We start from the raw sequence: 14,722 nt of genomic DNA, 5'->3' as shown, positions 1-14,722 counted from the left end.
CTACCAGCAAGAGGAATAGCATCTTCTGTAGCAAAATGGTCGGTAGGTACAGCAGCCGCAGCCATAACCAGAACCATATCCACAGCCATAACCACAGCCATAACCAGACCCATAGCCACAGCCATATCTGGAACCATATCCACAGCCATAGCCGTAGCCTCCATAGTAGTTCCCATAGTAGTTGCAACACATGATGGCAGAAGGTGAGGTTTCAACTGAGGTGCAGAGGGATGTTTCTGAAGTTTGTATGTCACCTACTACCCTGGAACCTTTATATACTGACAGGAAGGATCAGGGAATGCCATTAATTTTGTGATTCATGTAATAAATATTAATACATATTTATTTAATACCTAGTATGTGCAAGTCACTCCTGTCAGCTAATAATGAGAACTTGGATTTTCATAGCTACAGCATCTGCCATAAATAAGCCCATTATTATAATCGTTAGTTTTATTGGGAAACCATGTTTGTTTTTTGTTACCCAGGCATTTACAAATCTATAAGAAAAGTTTCCATGAATAATCTACTCACATCAATGCATGATTTCAAAGATATATTCTATGTATCAAGGCTCTGCAGAGGGAAGGAAGTTTATGTTTTGGAATGCAACTATTAAAATGAGCTCAACTAAATACTTTGATAGCTAATTAATTACTAATTACTTTGTAGTAGATTGTATTGGAACCCAGTGTTATACTATACAGAAACTCGTAACATTTTATGTTACAGAGCTATTATCAATCCAAATACTCATGAATATACTATTTTCATGATATATTTTACCCCTAGAGATATTCCTCCACAATTGTTTATCAGCTCGAGGTGGTGGTTTAATTTAAATCAGAACAACAACAGAAAAAAATAATCTTTACAATAACACTGTTGAGTGTTTGGTAAATCACAAATTTCCTCAGACATTTAATCTATTCAATCTCAATGAAAATGTGAATTAGGTAACTGATAATATGAAAGTTGAGGTACAAAAAGGTTATGAAACTTACTAAAAGTCACACGGCTAATACATGACCAAAATCAAGTACGTGTTCTTTATTATGCTACATAAGTCTCCCTTTCTAAGAATCGGGTGCTAGAACACTTGCTATAACAGGGAATTCATTATTTCCTATGATGATCCATTTTATTGTAAAATTACTCTGTTATAGAGTCCTCATACACTTCAGAATCTCTCATTATCTCCAATGTCATTTTGAGTCTCAGATAAAATTTATTTCAATGTTTTGTTCACAAGCCAGTCCCATCATGTATGGCTAATAGTGCCTCTCACCCTTTCACTGTCACTCCAGAGTGATCTATTCTTGATATTCATCTGTATGACTGGTCTCTTAATTTTCGTGATATGCAGATATGATATCCAGGTCATCCAAGTCCATCACACCTCTTATCAGATAATTTAGATAACAGTGGAGGAAGTTTGTTATAAATTACCACAACAATAGCAGCTTACAACAACACCCATTTATAATCTCACAGTTTAGTGGATCAGGAATCTAAACACAGCCTAACTGCTCAGAATCTTACAATATTGCCATCAAGATGTCTGCCAGGATATAGGAAAATCTCTTTGCTGTATAATTTAACTAGAGTTGCCAAACTGGCAAGTATGTCCCAAATATTGCATGAAATACTTTTATACTAAAAAGTTATCTGTTTTTTAACAACAGTTAAAATTTATTCATTCTGAATTTTATATACCAACCCAAATATAATGTAATCACCAGAGTAATATTTTTCCCTATGTTATGGGCAAGTTATAGGTTCTTCCCACACTGAAAATGAGGGGATTGTACATGGCTGTATGCTGTTGGGGATAATCTTAGAATTCTGCCTACCTATACCTGTAAATGTATTTCATAAGTCAAACTAGTAATTACATTTCTTCCAGGACAGATGATAGTTATTGCCATAAGGTTCCAGCACATGGGCATTTTATGAAATGTATGTCTCTTTCTCCTCTGTTTAGAAAGCTATTTCCCTTCTTGTATGATTGACCAACTCTTATTCAACCTTCATATTTAGACTAGAAGTTTGTCTCTTTTTCAGAAAGATTCTTGTTTCTACTCTCTCCTTGCTCTTAGTCTTAGCCTCTCTTCTGATTGCTTCCTCTGTATTTTCCAAACACCCCTGTGTATAATTATATTATAGCAATATTCTGAACTTTGTAGCTTGTGCAATTTTTTGTCTTTCTCACACTTTTAGGAAGCAGAGAGACACTATTTTAGTTTTCTGTTCATAACACATAATGAAAAATCTTTATTAAGAATTTAATAAGTGTTTGTTGAATGAGACTACTCATTTATCTAATTCATAAAAATTGGTTCTATTTCTTCAAGAATAACAATCAATCTTTTCATCTGCCCTCTTTTTGCCTTCCTCTTTTCAGGACTGCAATTTTTTCTTAAGATGTAGGGGTCTCTAGGAGCAATGAATTTATTTAACAATGGGTGGTTGAATCTTGACTACAATTCTGACAGTCTTCCTAAATCCTATGAAGGTGGAATTTCTAAAAACAAATATAGTATAGTGACTGGTTTCCTCTCCAAGATATAACCACATAAAATTTTCCAGTTCTGTATTTTCTTGTTATGAGCATTAGCATCATCATTTTCACAATTGGGCTTAAAAATTCAAATTCATTCCTAACCTATAGTATCCTAGAATAGGGTGGAAAGAGAAGTGGTTGTGTAAAATCAATTAATTCTACCCCTTTCCCTGAGTTCGTAATTTTTTCCTAAAATAACTCTAGTGTTTGGTGATGCTGCCTGGGTTTGACACATAGTGATAGAGCACCTAATGAGGAAATCATTCTTTTTTCAGATGATGTCACATATTAGAAAGAACTGTTGTGTTGAGAAATTTGTGTGTCATGATCATCCATTTACCCCACCCTAATTGGTGTCTCTAGAAAGACACAGAGCATATCTGCAATGCCAGTCATACTAATTTCGAAATACCAGTCTTTCGATATATAACTGTATGTACCACCCTGAATTCCCCACAATTCTAAGTGTTAATAAGAAATTTGTACTTTTTAGATATCATATTCTCTAGAATTTTTTCCTCTTTTTCACTGTGGATGTCTTAAGATCTTACAGTTCTACCTTCACAAATTCCTTGATGCTCATCTATTCCTTTTAATTATCTATGACACCACCCCAAGCTGGGCTCACTTAGCCTGTCTCCACGTCACTTATATACCTAACTATTGAATCTTCTTCTCTCTTCTTCCAACATTAGCATTTACCTTAAAAATATTTTTTCTGTGGCATTTGTCTGTGTGTGTATGTGCGCATGCATGTGTTAATGAGTGCATAAGTGTAATTACTATGGAAAAAAAGAAATGGATAAAACCAGGATCATGAAACACAGAGGCTTGAGAATAAACCCTTGAGTAAAATGAATTAAGAACACAACATTCAGCTAAGAAGAAGCCATTTTTACAGAGATGAAATTCAAGACATGTAACTTTCAGTATGTCTCAGGTACTGACCAGTCAGAATGGAATAGAGACATACACAATCAGAATGAGCAGCTGAGCTTTAGCCCTGCCAATTGCTGAGGAGGTCACAGAAATAGAAGACAAAAATATGAGGCAGTAGCATGTCTGACACAAAAGATACACAAACTCATTAGGATCAATGAAACATGTTTATTTAGAAATCACAATATAGAAACAAAATAAGAAGGTAGTAGGTTAACACTTGCACTATGGACAAAATGAGGTCTTCTGCCATCTAAGAACATCATGGAGTAACTGAGGTCCCTTCAATAATGACAGGGACTTCTAAGAAGACAGTTTTCTGCAGGCTCTGACTACTCCCACTGAATAAGTGGGATCTGATGAAATTATAAGACTTTGAAACAGAAATGGCCTTGGAATGATCATGTTAGAGGAAAAGGTGCACTGCAGTTACATTCTAGCAGCAAGAAGAAGAATATCTTCTATAGAAAAATGGCCGGTATCCACAGCAGGCAGAGCCGTATCCACAGCCATAGCCACAGCCATGGCCACAGCCATAGCCACAGCCATAGCCATAGCCACTAAATGGGTTTCTATAGTAGTTGCAACACATGGTGTCCAGAAGTGGGGGTTCAGTAGTTTAGCAGAGGAGCAGGTGGAGGTTTCTGAAGTCTGAATGTCATCTCTGCCCTGAGACCTTTATATGCTACCAGAAATAGGTAGAGCACACAACACCCACTCTGTAGCCTTACTACCACAGCAATTTTCATTTTTTAAGAAGCTCTAAGGACACATTTTTTTTTCAGGCCATTATGCCCGAGATTTGGCCCTAGTTAATCAAGGTAATTATAAGAAAACAGATGTAACCTACACATTGAACAAGTATGTCTGTGGAATGTAATAAAACACAATTTAGATTTTTATTCCAGGGAGTATTAATCCTCATGCACTCCGAGGTACCTGTATGTGGGCACTGGGAGATGCTCCAGCATCTCGCATCTCAATATTTACAGGAAAGTATCAGGCTGGAGGTCAGAGGCAAACAGCAGGATTATCAAGTGAGGCATCTCAGGTTTTATCTGTAAGAAAGTGGATGGAGTCTAGGTAGAATGGCCACTGCAGTGGTGTTTGGGGCGAGAGTCAGGTGAGGTGAAGATCTGAATTGTGCATTAGATATGTCTTTGGAAAATATTTCTCTCAGTAGTCACTTTTCTTCCCATTCTCTCGGTTAAATTTGATTTCAATAGCATCTATTACATTTTTTTATTTCAGACATTGTATTTTTGAGATGCAGATTTAAAATTTTTATCTTTCACTTATCTTCTCATTTTCATGTGTCTTTATATTCTTGAGCATGCTTATAACAGTTCTTTTAAGATCATGAAGTGCTCATTCCATTTTCTCTGTGATTTTTTTGGTTTGCTTTTACTGGCTGATTTTTTTTTTTTCTGATCATGACTCCTTTCTGCTTCTTTACTTGTCTAGTAATTTTTAAATACATGCCAGACAATGTTAATGACCTGTTGTTTAGAATGTGGTTTATGTTGTCTTTCTTTAAATAGTGTGAAAGTTGGTTTTGGCAGGCAGTCAGGTTGCTTGATCTTTTTACAACTGCAGGTGTAATGTAGTCATTAGCACTAGTTTGCCCAACTACTCAAGTTTTCTTCTTTGGGCTCTAATTTTCAAACTCTTCACTCTGTCTGGTAGAACTCAAAGTATCTCAGTCCTGTATGATCTCTGGGGATTATATGGCTTTCAGATGTGCAGTTGTTCTTTATCCTTCCTCATGGAATTTTGATGTACACTTGATTGTTTTAGTATTAAATAAGGCAGGCTCGAGAGGACCACTATGGAAATGTCTGGAGTTCTTTCATTGCTTAATTCTTGTTTCTTTTCTATCATGACTCCAAACAAAATTACAACCACTCTCTGAAATTCAATCTTTTTTTCATTGGACATAATATTGTGCTCTGCTTGGGTTCTCCTCTCTGCTAGGGCTTATATAATTGGTTTCCCTTTGTGAAAACATTATGGTCTTGAGCTACCTGTTTTACAATTTCTGAAATCAGTTTTTCATATATTTCGTCCAGCTTAATATGATGGGAAGGCAAGTTCAGTACTAACTACTCTGACATAACTAAAGTAAAAGTTTCTCTGCTGTGCACAGTTTAAACAAAGGAAATAGCTATTATTTTTTTAAAAAAGAAATCACATTGCATTGTTAGTGAAAAAGCAAGCTGAGTAATAATGAATACAGTGATCTCATTTTTATAAAAATGATGTAATATTTGCAATTTATCGAGCGGTTATTATGATATATTCGATTTCTTCAATGATAATGAGAAGTGAGTCTTAGAACAAGAGGAAGAAAGTTACAAAGATTTTTTAAAAATATATAATTTCTAATAAATATTCAGCCTATTCTGTCTTCACACCCATGATTCTGCATGAAGATTAGCTTTTCCAAATGTGTCTAGAGCAGAAGTAGGACTTACCTTCCCCTGGTTCACACTGTGCAGCCGTCTCCGGAAGTTAAGTGAGTGAATGTCCTAAAGAGGGACATTTGTCAGACCCTCCTTATTACCTTCTCTTAGAACGGATGTCGTGTGCCCTTGTTGACATCCAGTTCCCATACTTTTCCTTCATTTACTATTCTAAGGAGCATTTTAAAAATTCTCTAATAGAAAAAAGTTAATCTGCGAAAGTTACATTGTCCTCTCTCGCAAAGTTTTCTGTCTTCTTAGAGAAGGACATATACGTCTTGGAGCAGCATGCTAATCAACAACGGAAAATTGTCACAGATGTTCATCTGTTTACATGAAGCAGAAAAACATGGTTCAACATGATGACAGTCAGGCTTTATTCCCAGAGGGATGTTCCCTATGGTCTGAGACATAATGATGTTCCACAATATAGAATCGATTTGAAAATCATAATTATTTTGGAAAACTTACACAGCCATCAAAATAAACATTTAGAAAATATTAATGCCATCAGAAAATATTACCTAAATAACACCAGGAAGAAAGTCTAGCCTAAAAATATGTGTGTAATTTTTAAAAATATGTTAAATAGTTCAAAATATGTTAAAATAGAAATAGAAAAATACAGGAAAAATATACACCATAATGCCAGCATTGATTATCATAAGGTGATGCAAATGTGTAAATGTTTTATTTCCTTTTTATTTTCCATTTTTCTAAAAAAATATTTAATATTTTCCTTATTTAAAACCAATCGCTTGTCAATTAACCTTAAATGTTTATTTGAATTAAAATTAAAATACATTCCATACCAGAAAAAAGAACCATGATCATACTTTAATGAGATCCTTCTCACTGGTCCTGCACCCACTTCTAACTCTGTGTAACCCTACTCGAGCAAGATGAACGTCACTTTTTACTTATTTATTTTTACAATTGTATTCCTTGGGAATTTTAAGTTCAGTAATATTTAAAGATATGAAAATTTAGTTTCATATGGTCACTTTTCCCTCCCTATGTCATAAGAAATAATAGCAGCGAAAATAAGTTTTATTTGATGAAATAAAAGCGAAGTTATTTAAACTGTTTTTTTAAAAATTTAATCCATAGTAATTCATGACTTATTTCTAGAAAGTCAAGTCAGTTTACCTCTGACACATTAAAGAGCAGTTAGTTAATTTGAAAAACAACAACAGGATATCTTCATCTGAAGCCAAGAATTTATTTTCTATCTTCCAAATGATTGCAAACAATAATTTTACCAAATGTTTTGCAGTACATAATGTGGGTTACCATTTTTTCCACCCTCCACTGACAGCTCTCCCATTTACCCGCAACCTGAACCTGAAACCAATGACACACAGTTTCTTCCCTCATACGTTTCAGTTCTTGTAATAATTTATTAGCCAACGTTGTTGAGGCAACCATTTCCACATCACAGCAGATTACAAAAATAGATCACTATTTCTCACTCATGTTATGTGTTTGGGTCAAGTGCTATTGGTCTGTTCTTCGTACTTTCTCATACTGGGGTGTAAGGCAGAAAAAGCAGAGCCCTTGCAGACATTCTGGTTGCATAAAAGAAAAGCAGGGGTATGAGGAAAACTTTCCATTGCTCTGAAAAGGTGTGTTTAGATGCGATATAAATCACAGCTGCTCATATTCCTTGACCAAACATGTCCCATGGAAAACCCAGTATAAGTGGGGCTGGGAATCGTAATCCTCTTAACAAAGAAGAGAGAGAATTCATGGGGACAACAATACCATTCACCACACGGTACCTTTATGCTGCTCTGCTGGAAGTGGGGTCCGCATACACTTGCCCTGTGGTGAGCTATCCATCTACGCAGAAGCTTTATTCATTAGTAGCCACTTCAATCGCAAATCTTCCAGTTGTTCTAGTCCTGAGGGCAGGTCAGTCTGTTCTTGGCTTCCTTCTCTGTAATCTATTCTCCTGCTGCTGCCTTCTCTTCTAGCCCTTTCTTCACTGATTTTTGTTATTCATAACCCATTCAAACACAATTCCCTATGTGAGTAGTAGACAAAATTTTAGGTTAGTAAGAAAAAAGAGAACAGTGATTGCTTTTCTTTCTTTCTTTTGCTCCTATATTGAATCAGAGCGTAGGGAAGGAGAGTAAAGAGATAGAACAATTTCATTTGGCTGTTTGCCTTTGTGTTCTCTGTGCTTAGCAGATGGTTAAAGCTGGCATCTCTGGTTGGATCTCCTGCAAGATAGTAAAAATGACTTTTCTCTCGTTGAGTACTACTCTTTTACATCCCTGATTCTTTACTTCTCTTGATCCAGGCTCTACCCATATTTACTGATATCTATCACTTACACTATCACAATCTCTAACTTAAAAGCTTTGAAAACCGTGGCACCTGCCACTAAATTCTATTCTTACATTTAGTGTATTGAATTATCATGTGGACAACCAATTTAAGTATTCTTGCCTCAAAATTCCTTGATCCCTTCATGATGTCTGCTCCACTTCAGCCAATCACTCCCAGATCCATACTTGTTAATAACAAAAGGTGCTCCTTTTTTAAAAAACAACACATCCCTAAATCTCTCATTCCCCCAGTTCTTCCCACCTCTATTACATCCATGCCATTTTGTCTACATAATCAATGCGGATTTTTCCTTTACCACCTCCTTTTAATCTGTTATGTTTTTAACTTAATTTCCTGTGTATGCTATGGTCTATATCTCTTGCCATGTGATTATTATTAATAGTGCCATCTTTAATCTTTAAGTGTACTAGTTTGGACAAAAGTCATACGGCCTCCTAGCTCTACTGTGCGTTTCATCAATCACACTTCTTTCAAAAGCTCTTTTCTCCTTCTCTCCACCTTGTAAACTCTCGCCTGTGCGTTAATCCAGGTCTTCTCTCTACGCCAAACTCTGGCTCTTATCAGCTGCTGGAGAAAATCTCAGTGCCACACGGAGGGACGCCCCCACACATTTACAGCATTCTTGTTTTGGCTGAGTCCTCAGTGCTACTTGAGAATCCTTCCACTTATTCTCAGGCCTCTTTCTTTTTCATTTTCACGGCAGCTATCTCTCCCCTTCACCATTATCCCTAAAGCCTCAGGTTCAACGCTTAACCTCTGCCTCTGCCCTTTCCTGTCTATAACTCTCGCTTCTTATTTCATGGAGAAAAGAGAATCTATCGGGGAAACTGCATCAACTACCTTCCCACACACTTATCTACATTTTCACCTGTCTTTTAGCCTTTTATCTTAGTCTCAGAGGAAACTATATCCTCTCTCCTGTCCAAAAACTAATTCTTCCACTTGGCTTTAATGCCAACTCCCTCAACGCCTTGCTTGATAAATTATCCTCTCTGTCTCCTATATTTTCCGCTTCTTTTTTCCCTCTGACACCTTCCCTTCTCTTTAGTCTATAAACATGCTCAAGTCTTTTTATATTAAAAAGACTGTCTCAACACCAGAACAAAGCTGCGGTTTAATGTGTTTTCAGCATTTCTTTTCCAAGAATACAAATACAAATATCATTCATTTTGCAAACAAGGGCTGAGGCTGTTAATCACAGCTGAATAGATTAAATCAACTTCCTAGACTCACCTTGAGGTGAATAGGACAGCTACAGAATGAGAGAGGTCTTTTCTTATTGTCACACTTAATTAATCCAGCTATTAATTTACCAAACGATTATGGAAGATGAGCTCTCTGTCAGGAGCTGTCCTGAATCTGGGGAAAAGTGAACAATTGACTCTGTTTAATCTGACAGGATCCTCTTAGTCTTGTCAGACTTTTCTCTCATCTCTGTTCCAAAGGAGATGTCTTCTTAACTTTATCCAACAGCTCTACTTTTCTGTATCCCATCACTACCGACCTTATTAGGAACTTCTCTTTTTTTTGTACCTTCAGCCCTAAATCTCCAGTGACTTCATGTTCTCTATTTTCTGTATCCTTCTCAATTTCAAATATTATCTGGATAATCCAATGTGTGGAGTATGCAATGTGCACATACATCAACAATACATAAACATAAAATTACAACCTAACAAAACTCAAAATAAAAGAATAATACCTATTAAACGTACCACATTCCCTAGAGTTTTATTTCTTTATTCTCTATCAGAGGCAAGTTTCTTAAAAGAATCTTGTGTACATACTGTTGCCAATTCTCTCTATCCAGATCAATTCATTCTATTCTTTTTTGTCGTTGTTGTTCTGAACATCATCGAAACTTCCTCTGATGATGTGAAATTTGATTCACTGCAATCCACAGTTCTCTTCACTCATCTGCGTTGCTAATGGAGTCCCTGTGGATATTTTCATGTGCAGTTTCTCCCTTATACTTTCTTCCAACTTGTCTTAGAGCAGGTTCCACCAAAGTAGAGCTTGAGAATGGGATTTGTAGACAATTGGTTTATTGGGGAACTCTCCAAGGAGAATTCTCTAAGAAAGTAAAGTAAGCAGGATAGCTTGTGGAAGAAGCTTGTAGGCAAACACATGCTTGCAGCTGAAGTATAGACTCTGCCTGATTTCAGAGGAATCAATGAAATATGAAGGGTACCCGAGGATTGTCCCCTTTTAAGGAAGGAGGGTTGGGTTTTGTACTCCCATATCAGTTAACCACTGGCTGTGGGCATCTCTTCAGGAAGGCAGGGGCACATCTCAAAAAGACGTAGCTCTTCTCAGTGGAGGGCAGTTCTCTGAGGAAGGGGAAAGGTCTGGGCCATTAACACCCAGTGGTCACAGCACTTGGCAATGGATGGCCACCTGGTCAGGGGGTACTGGATGGCACTCCAGCAGCATCTTCTCCATTAAGCAGTCTGTGTCACTCCCGCTGCTTTACATACTGACTATATGCAAAAAACTCCACGTTTATTGATAGCCCAGGCTTCTCCACACAACTTGACTTGTATATCTAACTACCCACCTATGAAAGACACTTTTAGACATCTCGAAACTAATTTTTTCCTATTATTCTTAATATTTCTTCAATATATTTGATTTCAGAAAATGAAACAACTTCCTCCACATTTATTATGCCAACACCCAGAAGTCGTTAAAGGCGTCTCTTTCTCTCTCCTAAATTAAATCCATTATTAATTTTCATTGATTGTCTTTTCAAAACACATCTTAAAAATATCTTATCTCCACTGTCATATCCATAGTGCAAGGGCCATCATTCTCTGCTTGGATTGTTGCAATACAATAGTCCTTGTCTATTCTGTCTCTTCACTTATGTTCCTGCTCTGTCTTTACAGAGCTTTTTCTGAAACCCATCTTGTACCTCGCCTACAGCTTTTCAAACTTTTCCATGATGAAGCTAAAATAATATCCATGAAATCAAGGTCTTTATTTTGATATCGCAAAATATCAATGTCTTGTACAGAATGGGTTCTCGGTAAGTAATTTTTGAATGAATTTATTAAACACAGTGTAAAATCATAACCTGCAGGGCCAGGAAGCATTGCCTGATGCAGCCTATTCTAAGCATAATATTTATAGGGTTTTTTTTTAAGTTTTTGTATTCTTATTCTTCTTCTTGTAGATGATACTAGATTTTACATTCTTCTTGTAGATGATACTAGAACAAAAACATACAAATTTTATTAATTACTTAAGATTTTAATCACTTTAAAGTTCATCCAAATATTTGAGTAAAAGTTGTGTTCCAGGAAGATGCCTCTTTTTTTGTTCTGTGTCTTGGGCAGTTCAGCAAATGCATAAGCTCTTCAGTATGGACAAGAAAGATTTACTGACAGGCTATTGCTTAAGCATCTTAGCAGGGCGTGTAAAGTCATCTACACTTTCACTTGGCTTGCTGTTTCTAGCCTCACCTCCTCCTCCTGTTTTTATTATAGGACTGACTAATTTAATTATATACCTCTGACTTTGAATAGAATGACACATTTGCACAGGAGTTTACCAAATTAAAACTACCGAAAGGACAAGTAACATAGTTTACCAAGGAGAAGGTGTAAAGGATGTGTCAATGAGTGGTCATTATTGTCAGAATTGGTGCCTCTGGATTGGAGTAATTTTCCTCTGTCCTTATAAATAGGGTGGAGTGAGGGAGAATGCAAATCTGAAAGCAGACTGTTGAATTTCATGTCTCACCTACTACTCGTGTGATTTGGGAAAACTATTTTAAACTATTCAGCCATGAGTCTTACCTTCTACAAAATGGGAAAGACCAACAGACACTCTGCCTCAGAGGTTTCTTTTCAGAATACATTGTGAGATAATATGCACACAAAAGGCTTCCTGTAGTGCCTGGAATATAGTAAGTGCTCTAGGTATATTGACATTTATTATTAACACTAACTAGCCTGATACTCTAAGCTAATGACCCACATATTGTTTCCAGATAATTGTTTTCTGCAAACTATAAATAGAATGTGTTCTTCCTTCTACAACAGTTTTATTTTGTGCAGATCCTGACCTTTTTTTAGACATGTAGAACATTATTGCACTGGGCCTATGTACCTTATATATTTCATTGTGAGATTAGATATATAAAATATAGTCACAAAATGTACTAAGTTCTAGGTAGCTCAGGCAAAGAAAACTGAAGCCATTTCAAGATTTCTTGGTGCTGTGCTCTTTATTAGAGAAGAGTTTGTAAGAAAGCATTATTGTTTGTTAGTTTTTCCAATACAATGGACGTTAGTTTTCTCCTTTGTGTCATTTATTTATTTGCGTAATTTTAACCTTTGGGGCACAGGAAAAATACAGGAGAGGATGCAGGTGGCAGTAATGTTAGAGGCCACAGAAACATCGCTCCTTCAACCAGCCCTCCAATAGTGCCAGTAAAATGAGAAGTTTTTTGCTTTTTTTGACCTGAGACTATAAGCAGAGGTGAAAACAAAACGTATAAACCCATGACCATAACCAACCATCTCTCCAATTATCAAGGCTCTACCCTGCATCACTTGTTTGCTAGAAAGTAGTTTACTTGGATTACAACGATTTTTAGCGCCTTTGAAAAAAAAATGATTTGAATTAAGTTTAATATAAATAACTTTAAGTTTTGTTGTACAGAGTCAACAATAAACATTACGTATTTTTTTTTTTTTCCTATAAAGCCATTGTGCATTGCACTGTCCCAGATAATTACACAGGCAAGGGACAAAATCAAAGGTAAGACACAGAGGCGAAAAGCAGGATGTGAAATTCAAGGGTCACAACGATTCACAGTTTCGCTGAGAACTGAAACTAGAAACATGTTCACGATCTTGTTTCAAAGAGAGTCTATGAAAGTTTAGATGCAAGGAAACGCATGGCAAACCCATGATCAAACAACAACAACAACGACAACAATGCAACAAAAAGTTGATAGGAACCAAGTTCAAGCTTGCATTTAAGTGTATCTGGACTGCACCACAAGCATTTGATTTTGGGGATTGGGTAAGAGCGGTAATGGAAAACATGTACTTGAAATAAGTTACCCTGAAGTCGTATGGGTCACCCAGGGGTCTCCCTCTAGTTTTGATGTTTTTGTGGCTTTGACTCTGCCAGTGAGATATCAGTTATTATTTCCAAGATGTATGAACCCAGGTACAGCTTGTATTATGTATGTGATGTAAGTAGATTTGAAGACAACTTGTCAGAAAATTTCATTTCTCTTGCCCTAATCCTTAGGGATAGAAAGGAAGCAAAAGTTTTATAACCAACATAATCAGTTTTCAATAAAGGTACATGATATCAGAACAAAATAACCTTAATTTTAATGAACATACAGACTTTTTCTTGCCTAAAGAAATGTATTAATATTTTCCCCATATAATTAGTCTATATAATGTGCAGCGCTTGCTCTATACCCTCTGCTAAGTGGATAGGTGGTCCTCAGAGGAGCTTTACACTCCTGAAATTGTGTGTTGCTGTGGCAACTGCCACGGTAGTTATGGATGTGGATGTGATTATGGCTTTGGTGGCTGTTGCCAGCCATGCCACTTTGAGACATGTCGGTCCTATGTATTCTACTTAAATTCTTGTAGTGTAGCTGTACCTTTGTTCTTTTTTACCTCTGAACCTATGCTTTTACTTCTGAGTTGTTTTATACCTTCTGATTTATGTTGAGTTTAAACAATGGCAAATAAATTCTCATCCACAACATGCCAAGCGTTAGAATTTCAACCTCATCCACTAGATTGAACAAACTCAAGGGTCGACTTCTATTTTATTTAAAATTTAGCTTTTTTCTCTTATGTAACCTACATATGTTGAAGTAATTTTAATATCTAATGATGTAAAACTATTATTTATAGATGATGAGGACAGTTTAAACAAGAAATATGTAGCAAACTTTTTTCTTTTGCACCTCGTACTTAGGTACTTGGTGTTTACTATAAATACTTCATTTGTTGTTTATTGGAGATCTTGGGAGCCTATATTCACTCATTTCAGACTGCAAATATGAGATTGCTTATCGATTGATAAACAAATTGATAAACAAGGAAACTTATGTGATAAGTTCAAAGTTTATTAGTGAAAAAGATGGCTTGAAGAACAAACTAGGGATTCCTCCTTTCCTTTCTTCCTACATCAAATACTAGGGACCACGAATTTCTCTACTAAGATGAAAGAATAGAATTGAAAAACAAAAGATCATGGATGACCTCGCACAGCAGATATTGGGTAAGTGTGCCCACGTGACTGAGCATAAGCAGGTCTAAGAGAAAAGCAGGAGCTAGGGCTTTTTTTTTTTTTAATTGCCAGACCAGCTGTTTCTTAATTTCATCAAATAGATAATTATTATTTTAACCCCTGACCCCAC

The 14,722-nt window shown here is 36.3% G+C and overlaps 1 protein-coding gene across 1 annotated transcript; it reads right to left on the bottom strand.

Annotated features, from left to right (window-relative positions):
* Nucleotides 1–4,094, bottom strand: LOC112476802 (keratin-associated protein 21-2-like). Its single transcript, XM_025044195.1, has 2 exons — nucleotides 3,989–4,094; nucleotides 1–158 (listed from the first exon to the last, which is right to left on the bottom strand). The coding sequence occupies exons 1-2, from the start codon at nucleotides 4,092–4,094 to the stop codon at nucleotides 1–3; spliced, it is 264 nt and encodes an 87-aa protein (XP_024899963.1).
* Between the last annotated feature and the right edge of the window lie 10,628 nt (nucleotides 4,095–14,722).

This window comes from Pteropus alecto, unplaced genomic scaffold, assembly GCF_000325575.1.
Source record: "Pteropus alecto unplaced genomic scaffold, ASM32557v1 scaffold81, whole genome shotgun sequence".
NCBI classification, from domain to species: Eukaryota; Metazoa; Chordata; class Mammalia; order Chiroptera; family Pteropodidae; genus Pteropus; species Pteropus alecto.
The sequence above is the reverse complement of the archived record's forward strand: the minus strand, read 5'-3'. Positions and strand labels throughout refer to the sequence as shown.